Here is a 17740-nt window from a genome sequence, read left to right on the forward strand (position 1 = left end):
AATTCTGAAGACATTGCTGAATGCACATCCTTTCTATTCTCTTCTTAATCACCTTCATTCCAGGAAGTGATTTGAAAGAAATGCCACAAGTCAGCAATCACTGGGGTTCAAAGTGGGAATCATTGCTTTTTGCTATTTTATACTGAGCTTTCAATGATAAAGGAACTAAAACAGCACTAAAAAGGAAATTTTCTAAATTCAAAAGTGATTAAGTAGAACTAACAAATGATGAGAAGTGGCAGATTCTTCCTGCTTGGCAGGGGGTTGGACTCGATGGCCCTTGTGGTCTCTTCCAACTCTATGATTCTATTCTATGATTTTTAACACAGTAAAAGTGTAATACAAAATAAATGATACAGTATATGAAAATGATTACAATGCAATAGATGGACTATTCTGATCTCACTAATATGAGAATTGCATGGAAGCAATAGAAAACTGTTTGTGTTAACAAGGATAAGTTAAACAAATGTGTCTTCAGGATTACGCAGGAACCATATAATGCAGTAAACCAATGTGGAGGCCATTGCCTCTCAATCCGAAATCACAATGTTGCTTTGGTGATTAAAATGAGAATAAGATTGTGCACCCCCTCTATCTCCCTGGAGGAAAGGCAAAATAAAAAGGGCAAACATTTTTCTAAAACCAACAGACTATTTCCCCCTCTCTTTACCTATTTACACATTCTTATCTCCTATGCCACATCAGCATAGACTTTGAAATAGCCACTCTTGATGCCCATATGGAACAACTCCATATCCCTGCATGAGAGGATTCCTTTCCAACTCTACAGTTCTGTGATTCTATTATTCTCTTTTTCAGATGCAGAACGTTGCACCAAATGCCCAGAAGATCAGCATCCAAACAAGGACAGAGATCAATGTGTCCCCAAGATTGTGAGCTTCCTGGCTTATGAAGAACATCTGGGGATCACCTTAGCTTCCACTGTCCTCTTCTTATCTTCTACAGCAGGCATTGTGTTAGGAATCTTCATTAAATACAAAGAAACCCCAATAGTCAAAGCCAACAACCGGGACCTCTCCTACATCCTGCTCACCTCCCTCCTGCTTTCCTGTTTGTCCTCCTTCCTCTTCATTGGGCAACCAAGAATAGCGACCTGCCTCCTCCGACAAACGGCCTTCAGCATCGTCTTCTCCGTTGCTGTTTCTTCTCTCTTGGCCAAGACCATCACGGTGGTGCTGGCCTTCCTGGCCACAAGGCCAGGGAACAGGGTGAGGAGATGGCTAGGGAAGAGTCTGGCCAACTCCATTGTCATCTCCTGTTCTGGTGTGCAAGTTCTCATCTGCACCATCTGGCTGGGCTCTTCTCCCCCATTCCCAGAGCCCGACATGCACTCCCAGGCGGAAGAGATCATCCTGCAATGCAACGAAGGCTCTGTGGCCATGTTTTATGTTGCCCTCGGCTACCTGGGCTTCCTGGCTGCCATCTGCTTCACGGTGGCTTTCCTAGCCAGGAAGCTGCCTGGCTCCTTCAACGAAGCCAAGCTGATCACCTTCAGCATGCTGGTCTTCTGCAGTGTTTGGGTGTCTTTTGTGCCCACCTACCTGAGCACCAAGGGGAAGTACATGGTGGCCGTGCAGATCTTCTCTATGTTGGCCTCCAGTGCTGGACTCCTGGGCTGCATCTTCCTCCCCAAGTGCTACGTTATTCTGCTGAGGCCTGATCTGAATACAAAGGAGCACCTGGGAACAAGGACTTAAGATGGCATCTGAGGCTTAAAACATTCAATGTCGTCAATGGCCAGCACAGTAGAAAGGAAGCACATGTAGTTGTCTTGGGACTGTAGCTGCACATAGTCCTCTTCATTTCACATCAATCCTGCAGATGAAAATGAATGTATATGTCATGCAATGGTCCCAAGCCCATTGGAAAGGGCAGTTGCTTACATTTAAATACAACTTCCAAGCATAGCCGGTCTGAAATAAATAAATAAATAAATAAATTGTTGTTGTTGTTATTTTATTATTTATACCCCACCCATCTGACTGGGTTTCCCCAGCCACTCTGAGCAGCTCCCAGCAGAAGAGTGAAAACACGATAAAATATCAGACATTAAAAACTTCCCCGTACAGGGCTGCCTTCAGATGCCTTTTAAAGTTGTTATTTCCTTGACATCTGATGGGAGGGCCTTCCACAGGGCGGGTGCCACTACTGAGAAGGCCCTCTGCCTGGTTCCTTGTAACCTCACTTCTCGCAGTGAGGGAACTGCCAGAAGGCCCTCGGAGCGGGACCTCAGTGTCCAGGCTGAATGATGGGGGTGGAGATGCTCCTTCGAGTATCCTAGGCTGAGGCCATTTAGGGTGCCACAAGCATCTATCTCTTTGACTGCACAGTTGCCTCTTGGAGGAAATGACTGTGAGGTCACAGTGACTTTCCGCAGATTTGCTCCCAGAGCTCATTTTTACAGGTTTGCTGGTGTCTGTTCTCCTCTCCTTGACCCCCCCCCCCACCCTGCAAGTTCAACAGCAGATTCTGTGGGGTTTTGATCAAAAGATTAACAAAAGATCTTGCCCTTTGTGTGGCCAACCTCTTTCTCTTCCCTTCTCCTCTTACTTACAGGCTGCACAGACTCTAGGAGCTTGGTGAGCTGGTAGAAATGCCAGGAGCAGGAAGTAGGGTTCTTCCTCTTGCAAGCAATGGTGTGATCTAGTTCCTTGATGTAGTTAATCCGAAGTTCGTCAAAAGAACTTCTGGTTCTTCAGCCTGTCTACTGGACCTGGTGCATGGAGAAACAGAGGAACAATAGTCCGTATGGTTGTGCCTTGCATGCAGGTTACTTTCCAGGATGGCACCTATCTGCAAGACCGTGGCCCCTTGAACCACCCGCCTGGATGTGGGACATAATATTCAAATGTCAGATTGGGGGAAATAGTGGAGAAATAATTTGAAATTTACGGCCTGTACATTGATAAAATAAAATTACATGAAAATGATGTGTAGGTGGTATTTAACACCAGTGAAGTTATCACAAATGTATAAATCAGAAGATAAGAAATGTTGGAAATGTAAAGAAGTAGTAGGTACATTTTATCATATGTGGTGGCAATGTATAATTAAAAAAAATGGGAAATGATATATAATGAACTAAATAAAATGTTTAAAATATCCTTCGTCAAAAAACCAGAGGCCTCCCTATTAGGAATTATAGGAAGCGAAATACAAAAAATGAAATAAAAAATCTCTTCATGTATGCGCATTGTCAGGGGTTCAGAAGCAGAGACGCAGAGAAGGGTGGAAACAGAGAGCGAGGGGGAGGAAGCCGAAGGGAGAATGAGTGATGATGACGACCCGAGATCTCCAAGCCTAAGCAGTGAGTCAGAGGACTCCCAAAAGGGAGCCCCAGTGAGCAGAGCAAGGGGGGGATCCGGGGGGACACCCCAGGAGGAAGGGAACAGAGGAGATTCAGAGAGCAGCAGCTGGAAGTCGGGACCCACGCTCATAACTGAGGGCGGCAGCAGCTGGAAGTCGGGACCCACGCTCAAGACTGAGAGCAGCAGGGAGGAAGGTAGCCAGGCATCGGGTTCCGGAGGCTGTCAGCAGGAGGGAGGGCACGAGTCAGGGGTGGTCACGCCCTCCTCAGAGAGCGAGGCAACGGTTAAGAGGAAAGTAGAGAGTTGGGCGCGCGCGCCAAGTTCAAATGCAGCGGAAGCTGGAGCAGTAAGCAGCCCGGAGAGTGAGCCAGGTCCTAAAGCCCGCCGCAAGGAGGCAGAAGGATCAGGGGGGTCAGCGTCAGAGGAGAGTAGAAGGGAGGAGGCCCAGGGGGGCAGAAGGACCCAGAGACGTAGGGAGAGGCGAAGGAGGTGGAGCAAGGCTAGGGTATTAAGCTGGTGTGCAAGAGGCGGGGACTCAGACGGGTCTTCGCCGACCTAGAGCAGAAGGTGTAGAGCTGCACGCTGCAGTTCGGAAATGAAACCTGTAACTCAATAAAGACTCTTTTAAAGTGGACGCTGTGTGGCGTGGTCCTATGTGAGCTGGGACCTGGTAGCAGCTCTGACAGTAAGACCCGTCTCTTCAAAGCTTCAGAAACCTGAAACCTCGCAGCGGGAGCAGAAGCCGCTAGGGGAGGAAGAGGGGTGTCTGTAAGCGAGCTCACAAAGGTTAGCAAGATGACGGAAGAACAGAGGATCTCCGCGCTGCAAGAGGCAGTGACCCAGTTGTCCTCAGAGGTATTGGCTTCCAAGAAACGGGAGGAGGAGACTACAGCCGCCTACAGAGACCTACACGCCAGGTTTGAAATGCTTGTTAAGCAAGGGCAACCGGGACCCAGACCGGAGGGCGTGGGATTGGCACGGAGAGCAGGAGGGCTTGTGGCTCACTTCGATGGGACTTTGCAACAGTACCCTAATTTTAGAGCAGACGTAATGTGCGCACTGCAACTGCTGGCAAAAGACTTTAGAGATGAGGAAGAGAAGGTGGGGTTCATATTGTCCCATTTGCATGGGGATGCCAAAGCCTGGCTGCGCAATTTGTGGAGGGATAAAGATCCGGCGCTTCAGAATGCAGATGCCTTTATCAAAGCGATGGATGCGTGTTTTTTGTCTACTATTGATGTGGATCTTGCCAGACGGGAGATTCATGGACTAAAACAAGGGAGGGCGAGCGTCCGGCAGTATCACGCCCGATTTTTTGCGCTGGTCAGTGCTTTAGAATGGGATCGGGATTCGCCCCCTGTCAGAGACCTCTTCTGGGAGGGTCTAAGTTCCGCGGTTAAGGATGAAATTGCAAGGGGGGAGAGGCCCCGAAGCACGCAGGAGGTGGTCCAAAGGGCGCTGACTGTGGGGGTGAGGCTGGAAGAACGTCCATGGTGCAGAGATGAAGGACGTGGAGGGCGCGAAGCAGCGAGAAGTTTCTCTTTCGTTCCGAGGGAAGCAGCGCGTGCGCAATCCACACCTCCGCCAGGAGGGGGAGGGGAACCGATGGAGGTTGGAGGTGCAAGGGCTCAGTCAGCAGCCAGAGCCCTAGCACCGGCAGCAGTGAAAGCGAAGCCTCCTAGAGGGAACAGGAAGTGTTACATCTGCGAGGATCCAGGCCATTTGGCGAAGGAGTGTCCCCGGAGGCTCCACAAGCACACTGCAGCCTCAGCAATGGTGACTGCAGCAACGCAGCAAGGAGAACCACAGCAGGGAAACGACAATGTCTGGCTGGAGACGGAGGCACTGGGGCCCAGCCAGACGCATCTGTGAAGCAGTCCCCAGCGATATTGCAACCCACGGATCCCCTCCCACCCAAACCAGTAGTGCAGCTCACAGCATCTCTCCAGCTACCCGACGGCGTCACTATCGAAGTGCCGCTTTCTGTGGATTCTGGAAGCAACGCAGACTTTATAGCGCAGAGCTTTGTGGAGCAGCACGCTATACAGCTATTGCCTGCCACTCTGCCCCTGCAAGTCGTCACAGTGGATGGCAGAGAGTTGCTAGGGGGGCAGGTGGTGAAGCAGACGCCACCGATGATGATGCGCCTTGGCAACCACAGGGAAGTCATCAGTTTTAATGTCACCCAACTGTCGGACACGCCCATTGTGTTGGGCATGAGTTGGCTGGACAGGCACAGTCCGACACTGGCTTGGTACCAGAGACAACTGATCTTCGGCTCCTCTTATTGCGCAGAACACTGCATCCTGCCCCGACGGGAGGGAGAGGAGGAGGAATCACAACTGCAGTTGGGAACGTTGCAAGCGGTCCCCCACAAATACGCGAGCTTTTTGGAGGTCTTCTGCGAGAAGGAGGCGGACAAGCTACCCCCTCACCGGCCATATGACTGCAAGATTGACCTCCTACCGGGGGCGACGCTGCCGAAGGGGCGGCTATACTCCATGTCTGAAGATGAAATGCAGGAACTCAAACAGTTCATCGAGCATAATCTGGAGCGTGGCTTCATCAGAGAGTCCAAGGCAGTGGGGGGCAGTCCCGTTTTCTTCGTGAAAAAGAAAGACACGCCCCAAAAAAGACTAGTTGTGGACTACCGCCTTTTGAACCAGATGACCAAACCGTCTGATTACCCCATGCCCAGGATTGACGACCTCCTCGCGACGGTGCGCAAGGGACGCGTGTTCACCAAGTTGGACCTGCGAGGGGCGTACAATCTCATCCGCATGCGGGAGGGCGATGAGTGGAAGACGGCCATGTTCACACCGCTGGGCACCTACGAATACAGAGTTATGCCCTTTGGATTACAAAATGGCTCTCACTGTTTTCAAGCTTTTATGCATCACGTGTTGGAGGGACTCCTCTACAAGACATGCGTCTGCTTCCTGGATGACATCCTGATTTTCTCTGACTCGCAGCAAGCTCACGACCGAGACGTGAGGGAGGTGCTCAGCAGGTTGCAACAACATAGACTGTACGCCAAGCTGGAGAAGTGCCAGTTCGACACGACGGAGGTGGATTTCCTGGGATACAAGTTGTCGGACAAGGGGATAGCCATGGACAGCACCAAGGTTCGTGCGGTATTGGATTGGAAAAGCCCGCGCAACCGGAAGGAGGTCCAGCGGTTTGTCGGCTTCGCCAACTTCTATCGCAAGTTTATCAAGGGGTTCGCGATGCAGACGGCAGCAATTACGGACACGCTCAGCTCCAAAAAAAAAGAAATTCATCTGGACGGAGCAGGCGGAACAGTCCTTTCAAGCGCTCAAGCATCTCTTCGCATCGGAGAAGCAACTGCTGCATATCGACCCCAGTAAACCGTTGAGGGTAGAGACAGACGCGTCAGACAGAGCCGTGGGAGCTGTCCTGCTGCAGCGAGACCCGCAGGGGGTGTGGCGGCCGGGAGCGTTCTACTCCAGAAAGCTCAGCAAGTCGGAGCAGAACTACACCATCTGGGACAGGGAGTTGCTGGCCATTCATGCAGCTTTCAAGGCGTGGAGGCACTTCCTAATCGGCGCCAAGCACACGGTGCAGGTCTGCACGGACCACAAGAATCTGGAGCACTGGCGCACGGCTCAGTTCCTGAACCAGAGGCAGATACGTTGGGCGGAGTTCTTTGCTGACTTCAATTTCCGAATAGAGTACGTCCCAGGCGACACCAACATCATGGCGGATGCACTGTCCCGAAAACCGCAATACCTGGAAGAGGTGACGCCAGCGGCGGCCATGCACATCTTCGCACCGACGGCGTGGGCGTGTGCCTCAGCTACAGTAGACCTGGATGCGGTGCGACGTGCATTGCGGGACGACTCATTCGCGCAAGACAAGATGGCGGAACTGCTCAGAGGCACGGCTACCACGGACGAGTTCCAGGTGCGGGACGGCTTGCTCCTACGCAAAGGGGCTGTCTATGTACCAGGAGACGACCTTCGCGCCAAGGTACTGCAACAGTTGCACGACGCACCCACGGCCGGTCACTTTGGCACAGAGAAAACGATGGAATTAGTCGCGAGAGACTTCTGGTGGCCCAGGCTGAGAGGAGAGGTCGCGGACTACGTCGCGAGGTGCGACACCTGCCAGAGGGCCAAGCCGGTACACAGACCACCGGCGGGACTGTTAGAACCGCTGCAAACACCGTTTGAACCGTGGGAGAGGGTGGCCCTGGACTTTGTGACGGATTTACCCAACTCGAGAGGCAAGACAGCTGTGCTAGTGGTGGTGGACTTGTTCACCAAGATGGCACATTTCATTCCGTGTGCGAAGGTGGCCACGGCGGAACAAACCGCCAAACTGTTCATAGATCACGTGTTCAAAGTGCATGGCCTGCCACGGTCTATCCTGTCCGACCGCGGACGCCAGTTCATCTCGTCTTTCTGGCAGAAGCTGATGGGTTTTCTAAATGTCAAGGTCAATCTGGCATCAGCAAGACACCCGCAGACCAACGGGCAAGCAGAGAGGGTCAATGCCATCATGCAGCAGTACCTGAGATGCTATGCCAATCAACAGCCTGCGACGTGGGTGGATTACCTGCCGCTAGCCGAGTTCGCTTACAACAACACGAAGCACGTGTCCACAGGAGTGACGCCGTTCTTTGCCAACAATGGGAGGAATCCCAGAACCTTCCCGGGACTGGAGAGAGTGGGGGAAGGAGAACCACAGACAGCGGACGCGTTCGCGTCAGAGCTGCAGGCGGTCCACGATCAACTCAGACGGCAGCTGGAGCTAGCTAAGCACGCCTACAAGGTGCAAGCTGACAAGCACAGGCGGGTTGGCGAAGTGATCCAAGTGGGAGACTGGGTCTGGTTGGCAGCCCACGCAGTGCCGACCAGGTCGCTTGCCAAGAAGAAGTTGGGGCACAAGCAGATCGGTCCGTACCAAGTCGAAGCGCAGATCAACCCGGTAGCCTTCCGACTGGCGCTGCCGGAGGGTTCCAGAATGCATCCGGTGTTCCACAGGTCGGTGCTCACTCCCTACAAGGCACCTCACAGGTTCCAGGAGCCAGGGACGGCGCCAAGTCCGCTCCGGGAACGGACGGAGACGCGGGAGGTGAAGCACCAGGACCACATCAACGAGGTCACGGAGATTTTGGACTCCAGATGGGGGGAAGAGGGAGTCGAATACCTCTTAGCCAGAGAGGGCACCCGGGCCAGCGCCAATAGCTGGGTACCAGACTACGCTTTGGAGGAACCCCTGCTCAAGGACGAGTTTCATGCCCTCTTCCCACACAAACCCATGCCAGCGAGCTTCTTCGACGACTGGTTGTTCACACCCACACTTTCTTCCAGCACGTTCCATGGATTCGACTCAGAAGGGGAACCCGCACGGAGCACCCGTTCCCCAGAAGGTTCACCGGCAGGTTCGGCATCAGGCAACTCGTATTGGTGGGACGATCGACCAGAGGAGCGATGGCGCAGGAAGTGGCTGGAGAGGCCAGGTCGAGCGACCGACGCTGAGACTGACATGGACGTGTTCGGGGAGGACCTCGGGTTCGAGCACGGCGGTACAGAGATGGAAGAGCATCAAGTCAACGTCGACGACCGCGAGGGGGAAGACTCGGAGGTCTTCAGTTGGCGGCCACCCACGGGGAGCGACCTGTATCCAGCATTCCCTCCCATGATGATGGAGCGCCCAGCACCCACACCTGACAGCGGGGAGGGGGGAAGGGGGGGCTTCGAGGGGGGGATGGATGTCAGGGGTTCAGAAGCAGAGACGCAGAGAAGGGTGGAAACAGAGAGCGAGGGGGAGGAAGCCGAAGGGAGAATGAGTGATGATGACGACCCGAGATCTCCAAGCCTAAGCAGTGAGTCAGAGGACTCCCAAAAGGGAGCCCCAGTGAGCAGAGCAAGGGGGGGATCCGGGGGGACACCCCAGGAGGAAGGGAACAGAGGAGATTCAGAGAGCAGCAGCTGGAAGTCGGGACCCACGCTCATAACTGAGGGCGGCAGCAGCTGGAAGTCGGGACCCACGCTCAAGACTGAGAGCAGCAGGGAGGAAGGTAGCCAGGCATCGGGTTCCGGAGGCTGTCAGCAGGAGGGAGGGCACGAGTCAGGGGTGGTCACGCCCTCCTCAGAGAGCGAGGCAACGGTTAAGAGGAAAGTAGAGAGTTGGGCGCGCGCGCCAAGTTCAAATGCAGCGGAAGCTGGAGCAGTAAGCAGCCCGGAGAGTGAGCCAGGTCCTAAAGCCCGCCGCAAGGAGGCAGAAGGATCAGGGGGGTCAGCGTCAGAGGAGAGTAGAAGGGAGGAGGCCCAGGGGGGCAGAAGGACCCAGAGACGTAGGGAGAGGCGAAGGAGGTGGAGCAAGGCTAGGGTATTAAGCTGGTGTGCAAGAGGCGGGGACTCAGACGGGTCTTCGCCGACCTAGAGCAGAAGGTGTAGAGCTGCACGCTGCAGTTCGGAAATGAAACCTGTAACTCAATAAAGACTCTTTTAAAGTGGACGCTGTGTGGCGTGGTCCTATGTGAGCTGGGACCTGGTAGCAGCTCTGACACGCATGAATATTGATTTTTTTTAAAAAAAAATCATATTTATTGAAGTTTCCAAAACTCAAAAAAGAAAAAACAAAAGAAAAATAAAAAATAAACCTTTACAATTTAAGCCTTATTTTCATTAACATCTTTCCAGGACTCCCCCATCCCCCTCCCTATTGTATTCCCCTTTCATTAATTTGGTTCCATAAGTTCTTACTCCCAATTTAGAACTTATTTTGTTTAACCCACTATTCAATTTAGTTATATAACCACTTTCCCTTTACATTCCACCATCCCTCATCATTAAAAGAAAAATTTTTCCCCCAAGGTCCACCCCACTTTCCTTCCACGAGTTCCCTTTTTTGATAAACACGTCCAATCAAAGTAAAAAAATATAGAAAGGTTCAAAAAATAGTTGTACACCCTTTGGATTCCAGATCTCCCCCCACCCTTCCCCGGTTTCGATTCCCCATGTCCATCAGTCTGTCTACTGTCAGCCTGGAGATCTCACGTCCATAGCCGGTTTTTTTCCTTCCAGTTCCACCTTGCCGGTTTGTTTTTTTTAAAATAATATTTAACTTCAGACACCCAGTCTTAAAGAGGTCCCTGACAGGCCTTTAGTTTTCCTTGGTCTTTCACAATAATATGACTCCTCCCTTGTTCTTTCCAAGTCGTAATCAGTCCTTTGTTCTTTTTTTTCTCACTTTCTCAGGTTTCTTTTCCTGTTCCGCTGCAAAAACGTTCTAATTCAAAAATTTGATACCTCTACAGGGGTTGTTGTTAGTTCAGGAACAAAAACTTGCGTCCAGTCCCTTCCATTCTTCAACAGATAATTCTATTGTCTCCTTTAATATAGACACCTCTGTAGACAAAATACTGTTTCGTTTTTGCAGCTTTCCCAGAAGATAACAAGTCCTGTGCGATTCCAAGAATATTTTTCCACTTACGACCGTTCTTGTAATGTCCCAAAGCCCCTCTAGGGGGATTATGGTAACTTTGTTTCCTCAAATCCAAAAGTCAAATTGTTATTCCTTATTTTCGACAATTTATATCCAAATTGTAACAAAACTAACCAGCGAAGTCCTCATAGCAAAGTCCTCTTTATATTCTCCAACTTTGACAGCTACTTTGACAGCTGTCAAAGTCTCTGTCTCTCTTCGCCAGGCTCTCTCACGGATCGCCCCGGTTCCCGGGGGGGTTGCACTTTCACTCTCACCATCCACTCTTCTCCTCCAGCACAGTTCTTATAATTTCCCATCGTGGAATTAATAATTTTTATCAATAAACAGAAGCAAGCTCCTTTCTCGACCTTAGTTGCCAAATCCTTGTTTTAAAATGTCTACAATAGGGGGGAGACTGATTTCCTTTTTGGATCTCCCCCGCTCGTGCCGAATCTGAAAAAAAAATTTCTCTCCTTTTAAGTCCGATTTCCAAATTACTCACGGGTTGTTGTTTATAGTCCAAATTTTCAATAGAAGAAGTCAGCACTCTCCGTCGAATGGCATGCGGCTTCGCTCGGCAGGGAAAGCAGAGGACTCATAGCACCACGCCACCCCCATCCCCCGCTCCGTAGCCTTTAAAAAGGCTCCTTCGCGGGTCGGGGGCGCTAATGGTGCCCGCCGAGTCAACCATGTCCACGGGCTCCGTACCCGTGGTTTTTGAGGGTCCCCGCGTCGCCGGCGCGGTAGGACCCAACCCCTGTCGAGCAGGCTCCCTCCGGAGCTCGGAGGGAGTCCGCCATTCGGCGATGGCGCCAACCCGGAAGTCCCGCATGAATATTGATAGCCCCATGCTGGAAAGAGGAAAAAATCCCCACAAAAAGATCGGCAAATTAAGTTAATGGAATATGCTGAGATGGCTAAATTAACAGGAAGACTCCAAAACCAGGATAACAATTAATTTAAAAATGAATGGGAAATTTTTGTTGCATATATGACAAAGCCATTTCCGCCTACAAAGGAGGTGGTATTGTGGACTACACGCCCCCACCACACACGCAGGGTCTGGCTCTCCGCCTTTGCGCGATTGAGGGAATTCCTGACCGCGTCACCCCCTGGACAGCCAATCGGCTGGCTCAGAGGGCGTGGTCAGCCCTATTTATCGCTGGCGCAGCCGGGGATCTCCCTCTTTTGCCGCCTCCAGCTGCTCCAGTTTTTGAACTATTTTTAGCTGTTCCTGCTTTCATGTCAAGCTGCTTCTGCTTTGTTTGCCTTTTTTGCTTATTTTAAGAGCTGAAATCACTAGCTGGCTGGGTCCTTGCTTTGAACGCCGAGACCAGCCTGTTGCGCCATAGGAAGATCCGGGTCTCTGCTTGCTACAGCGGAAGGCTAACGGAGCTTCCTTGAGCAAAAGAGGAGCCGGTTTTTGCTTTTGTCTTCAGGCTGCAAGCCTTTTTCTCTTCCTGGGGTTTCCCCCCTTCACGCACCATCGTCTGCCGATTTTGAGCCAAAACCACTGGGGGGGTGTTTCCTTTCAGCTTTTCCTCCTTGGTGCCTGCTTCTCCTGCTGTTGCTTTGCCTGGTGGGAGATAAGGAGAGCCCTCCCTACGGCTGAAGCTGCTTGTGGCAGCGTGTCGCAGGCTCTGCAGTGGAAGTTTGTCCAGTATCTTTGTGCAGGGCGGAAAAGCTGCACATCAGCTAGAAATATACTCGGGGTCGAGTGTGGATTTCATGCTCTTTATTCAGCTCATAGTAGTGAGGAACGGAAGTTCCCCCACGCTGTCTGCTTTATATACATTGCTTTATACACGTTGTCAGGGGCTCAGGGACAGAGGCACGGGGGAGAGAGGAGATGGAGAGCGAACTGGAAGGATCTGAGGGCAGCATAGGGGAGTATGACAGTGACCCGAGAGATTCCATGAGCTTCTCCAGCGAATCAGAAGATTCCCAGAAGGAGGCGCCGATGGTCAGGGCAAGGGGGGTCCCAGGGGGGGGACACACCAGAAACAGGGGGCCAGCGGGGACTCCCAAAGCAGCAGCTGGAGATCAGGACCAGCTTCCCCACCAGAGCAGAGTGGGGGGGAAGAGTCCCAGGTGTCAGGTCCAGCGTCTCCTCCAGTAGGGAGAGAAGATGAGTCAGGGCTGACCATGCCTCTATCGGAGAGTGGGGGAACGGAGAGGAGGTCAGGTCCAGCTAGCCTCCCCGAAGGGGGAAGCAGTGACAGGAGCAGTGAAACGGTCAGGAGGAAGGTTGCTGGCTGGGCGCGCGCGCCAAGTTCAAATGTACAGGCGTGTGGGACAGCAGAAAACCCGGATTGGGAACCAGGTCCTAAAGCCCGCCGGAGGCAGGGGGAAGACTCAGGGGACTCAGCATCAGAAGAGTCTAGGAAGGGCGAGACCCCAGCTGACAGGCGGACCCAGAGGAGGAAAGAGCAAAGGAAGAGGTGGAGCAAGGCTAGAGTCTTAAACTGGTGTCTGGGGGGAGGAGATTCAGATGGAGCTTCGGTGGTCTAGAGTTTCAGACGTAGAGCTGCACGCTGCTGATGTGAAAGAGAAACTGAACTTCAATAAAGACTTTTGTATATAACAACGAACTGGCGTTGGTCCTTTGTGAGCTGGGACCTTGGGCAGCTCTGACACACGTGATTGGCTAATTCCAGGATTTTCCTATAGGCCAATCAGGTTGCGGATTCACTTCCACCTGAAGCTGGATTGGGTGGCTCCTGCAGACCAACCAGACTGCTGCATTCTGAATCCTAATGTTCTAGGACCAATCAGACTGCTGTATTTTGGATCCTATTCCACTCAGTACATAACACATCTGTTCCTGCTGGGGCTGTGCTCCGCTGCTGTTCCAGCCTTGGGCGTGCCAAGGGACAAGATTTGGAGCCTCAATTTTTCCGTTGCTATTTTAGAACCTTAGGGCCGACCTCTCTGGCTTCAACAACACAGCGCACCATCACCGCTGCCCTGGGGGTCGATTCCTGTATACAACAGGCGGGTAGCATTTATTTTGGGCTATTTCCTTTATTTCCTTGTGCCTTTGCCTGGCCAGGGGAGGTTTCCATATACGGATATCAAAATATTGGGCTGTGTGCGCTTAGCGTGTAGGGGAAGGTGGTGCTGTGCTGTGCTGTTGCCTGGGTTACGGCTGCTTTGTGCCGCCATTTTGAGGGGACTACGTGGCACAGCAGCAGCGGCCATCTTAGGAGAGACACGTTCTCTGTTTCAAGTGTTGCTGGCCTTTGCCTCTTAATTACTAACTAGTTGCATTTAGGCAGGCTTTCTTTTGCAATTTTTACAATTGCTCCCCCACTTAATTGGGTACCAATTATTCCGTCTGTAGCTTTAGCTGCTTGGGGTAATTCGCTGCATTTTTTCATTTTATCAGCTATTCTGTGCCTGCAGTATTAACTGTTCAATTGGGGACACTGTTTCTCTGTTGTATTCCCCCAACATGAGTGTCAGGGGTTCAGGAGCAGAGACGCAGAGAAGGGAGAAGACAGAGAGCGAGGGGGAGGAATACGAAGGAAGGATGAGTGGGGATGACGACCCGAGATCACCGAGCCTGTCCAGTGAGTCCGAGGATTCCCAGAAGGGAGCGCCAGCGGTCAGAGCAAGGGGGGAAAGCAGGGGGACACCCCAGGAAGAAGGGTCCAGAGAGGGATCAGAGAGCAGCAGTTGGAGATCGGGACCCACGTGCCCAGCCGGGAGCAGCGGGGAGAAAGGGGACCAGACATCGGGTTCCGGAGGCTTTCAGCAGGAGGGAGGGCATGAGTCAGGAGTAGTCACGCCCACCTCGGGGAGCGACGAAACGATCAAGAGGAAGGTAGAGAGTTGGGCGCGCGCGCCAAGTTCAAATGCAGCGGAAGCTGGCGCAGTAAGCAGCCCGGAGAGTGAGCCAGGTCCCAAAGCCCGCCGCAAGGAGGCGGAAGGGTCAGGGGGGTCCGCGTCAGAAGAGAGTAGGAGAGAAGAGACCACGGGGGGCAGAAGGACCCAGAGACGGAAGGAAAGGCGCAGGAGGTGGAGCAAGGCTAGGGTATTAAGCTGGTGTGCTAGAGGCGGAGACTCAGACGGGTCTTCGCCGGTCTGACATAGAAGACGTGGGGCTGCACATTGCAGTTTGGAAATGGAACCTGTAACCCAATAAAGACTCTTTTAACGTGAACGCTGGCTAACGTGGTCCTATGTGAGCTGGGACTGGGTAGCAGCCCTGACAATGAGTAACTACTATACCACGAGATCACCAGATGGGCAACATCAAAATCAGATTGATTATATTCTCTGCAGCCAAAGATGGAGAAGCTCTATACAAGACTTGGAGCTGACTGTGGCTCAGATCATCAGCTTCTTATAGCAAAATTCAAGCTTAAACTGAAGAAAGTAGGAAAAACCACTGGGCCGGTAAGATACAATCTAAGTCAAATCCCTTATGAATACACAGTGGAAGTGAGGAACAGGTTTAAGGATTTAGATTTGCTGGACAGAGTGCCTGAAGAACTATGAATGGAGGCTCGCAACATTATACAGGAGGCAGCAACGAAAACCATCCCAATGAAAAGGAAATGCAAGAAAGCAAAGTGGCTGTCCAACGAGGCCTTACAAATAGTGGAGGAGAGAAGGCAAGAAAAATGCGAGGGAGATAGTGAAAGATACAGGAAATTGAATGCAGATTTCCAAAAAATAGCAAGGAGAGACAAGAAGGCCTTCTTAATCGAGCAATGCAAAGAAATAGAGGAAAACAACAGAAAACAACAGAATGGGAAGAACCAGAGATCTGTTCAAGAAAATTGGAGATAGGAAAGGGACATTTCGTACAAAGATTACCATAATAAAGGACAAAAGTGGTAAGGACCTAACAGAAGCAGAAGACATCAAGAAGAGGTGGCAAGAATACACAGAGGAATTATACCAGAAAGATATGGATGTCTCGTACACCCCAGGTAGTGTGGTTGCTGACCTTGAGCCAGACATCCTGGAGAGTGAAGTCAAATGGGCCTTAGAAAGCACTGCAAATAACAAGGCCAGTGGAAGTGATGGTATTCCAGATGAACTACTTAAAATTTTAAAAGATGATGCTGTTAAGGTGCTACACTCAATATGCCAGCAAGTTTGGAAAACTCAGCAGTGGCCAGAGGATTGGAGAAGATCAGTCTACATCCCAATCCCAAAGAAGGGCAGTGCCAAAGAATGCTCCAACTACCGCACAATTGCACTCATTTCACATGCTAGCAAGGTTATGCTTAAAATTCTACAAGGAAGGCTCAAGCAGTATGTGGACCGAGAACTCCCAGAAGTGCAAGCTGGATTTAGAAGAGGCAGAGGAACCAGAGACCAAATTGCAAACATGCGCTGGATTATGGAGAAAGCTAGAGAGTTCCAGAAAGACATCTACTTCTGCTTCATTGACTATGAAAAGCCTTTGACTGTGTTGACCACAGCAAACTAGAAGAAGAAGAAGAAGAAGAAGAAGAAGAAGAGGAGGAGGAGTTTGGATTTGATATCCCGCCTTTCACTCCCCTTCAGGAGTCTCAAAGCGGCTAACAATCTCCTTTCCCTTCCTCCCCCACAACAAACACTCTGTGAGGTGAGTGGGGCTGAGAGACTTCAAAGAAGTGTGACTGGCCCAAGGTCACCCAGCAGCTGCATGTGGAGGAGCAGAGACGCGAACCCGGTTACCCAGATTACGTGACTACCGCTCTTAATCACTACACCACACTGGCCCTCTATGGCAAGTTCTTAAAGAAATGTGAAGAGTCACTCTTCTAATTCTTAAAGAATTAGAAGAGTGACTAGTGGGGTGCCACAGGGTTCTGTCTTGGGCCCGGTCTTATTCAACATCTTTATCAACGACTTGGATGATGGACTCAATGGCATCCTGATCAAATTTGCAGATGACACCAAACTGGGAGGGGTGGCTAACACCCCAGAGGACAGGATCACACTTCAAAACGACCTAGACAGATTAGAGAACTGGGCAAAAACAAACAAGATGAACTTTAACAGGGAGAAATGTAAAGTATTGCACTTGGGGGGGGGGGGAATGAGAGGCACAAATACAAGATGGGGGACACCTGGCTTGAGAGCACTACATGTGAAAAGGATCTAGGAGTCTTGATTGACCACAAACTTGACATGAGCCAACAGTGTGACGCGGCAGCTAAAAAAGCCAATGCAATTCTGGGCTGCATCAATAGGAGTATAGCATCTAGATCAAGGGAAGTAATAGTGCCACTGTATTCTGCTCTGGTCAGACCTCACCTGGAGTACTGTGTCCAGTTCTGGGCACCACAGTTCAAGAAGGACACTGACAAACTGGAACGTGTCCAGAGGAGGGCAACCAAAATGGCCAAAGGCCTGGAAACGATGCCTTATGAGGAATGGCTAAGGGAGCTGGGCATGTTTAGCCTGGAGAAGAGGAGGTTAAGGGGTTATATGATAGCCATGTTCAAATATATAAAAGGATGTCACATAAAAGGTTGTTTTCTGCTGCTCCAGAGAAGCGGACACGGAGCAATGGATTCAAGCTACAAGAAAGAAGATTCCACCTAAACATTAGGAAGAACTTCCTGACAGTAAGAGCTGTTCAACAGTGGAATTTGCTGCCAAGGAGTGTGGTGGAGTCTCCTACTTTGGAGGTCTTTAAGCAGAGGCTTGACAACCATATGTCAATACGTAAATATACATAATAAATATAGACATTGGCTCGACTAAATGACTTAAACCATTCCTATCAGTTTGCCAAGAATTTCTCGATGGCTCAAGAAACCTCATTTTGGAAATTTCTCAAATCCATCCTTGATCCCGTTTCTGCCCCCCCCAAACTGGCGGGGAGTTCCAAAAGAGGGAGATGCTCTCTGCAATGGAGTTTCGAGGGCAAGTCTCAGGGGGCAAGCAGGTGGAGTTCGAGTGCAAGTTGAGCCGTGGCTCCAATTCGAACCCGGAACCTGAGC

The 17740-nt window shown here is 51.1% G+C and overlaps 1 protein-coding gene and 1 long non-coding RNA gene across 3 annotated transcripts in view; one reads left to right on the top strand and one right to left on the bottom strand.

The window, feature by feature from the left end:
• The window catches only part of LOC309514856 (vomeronasal type-2 receptor 26-like), a 63664-nt gene extending 61842 nt beyond the window's left edge, over positions 1 to 1822 (top strand). For both annotated transcript variants that reach the window (XM_082192268.1, XM_082192267.1), the window contains one exon: positions 823 to 1822. In XM_082192268.1, the coding sequence (XP_082048394.1) occupies positions 823 to 1721 (899 nt within the window). In that variant the 3' untranslated portion in view covers positions 1722 to 1822. The remainder of the gene's footprint in view (positions 1 to 822) is intronic.
• On the bottom strand, positions 1731 to 2735 carry LOC309515144. The gene is made up of 2 exons (XR_014212319.1): positions 2579 to 2735; positions 1731 to 1839 (listed from the first exon to the last, which is right to left on the bottom strand). It is a non-coding gene; the product is annotated as an uncharacterized lncRNA (long non-coding RNA).
• Between the last annotated feature and the right edge of the window lie 15005 nt (positions 2736 to 17740).

The sequence above is a fragment of the Podarcis vaucheri genome (assembly GCF_965113315.1).
Source record: "Podarcis vaucheri genome assembly, chromosome: 12".
Taxonomy (NCBI): domain Eukaryota; kingdom Metazoa; phylum Chordata; class Lepidosauria; order Squamata; family Lacertidae; genus Podarcis; species Podarcis vaucheri.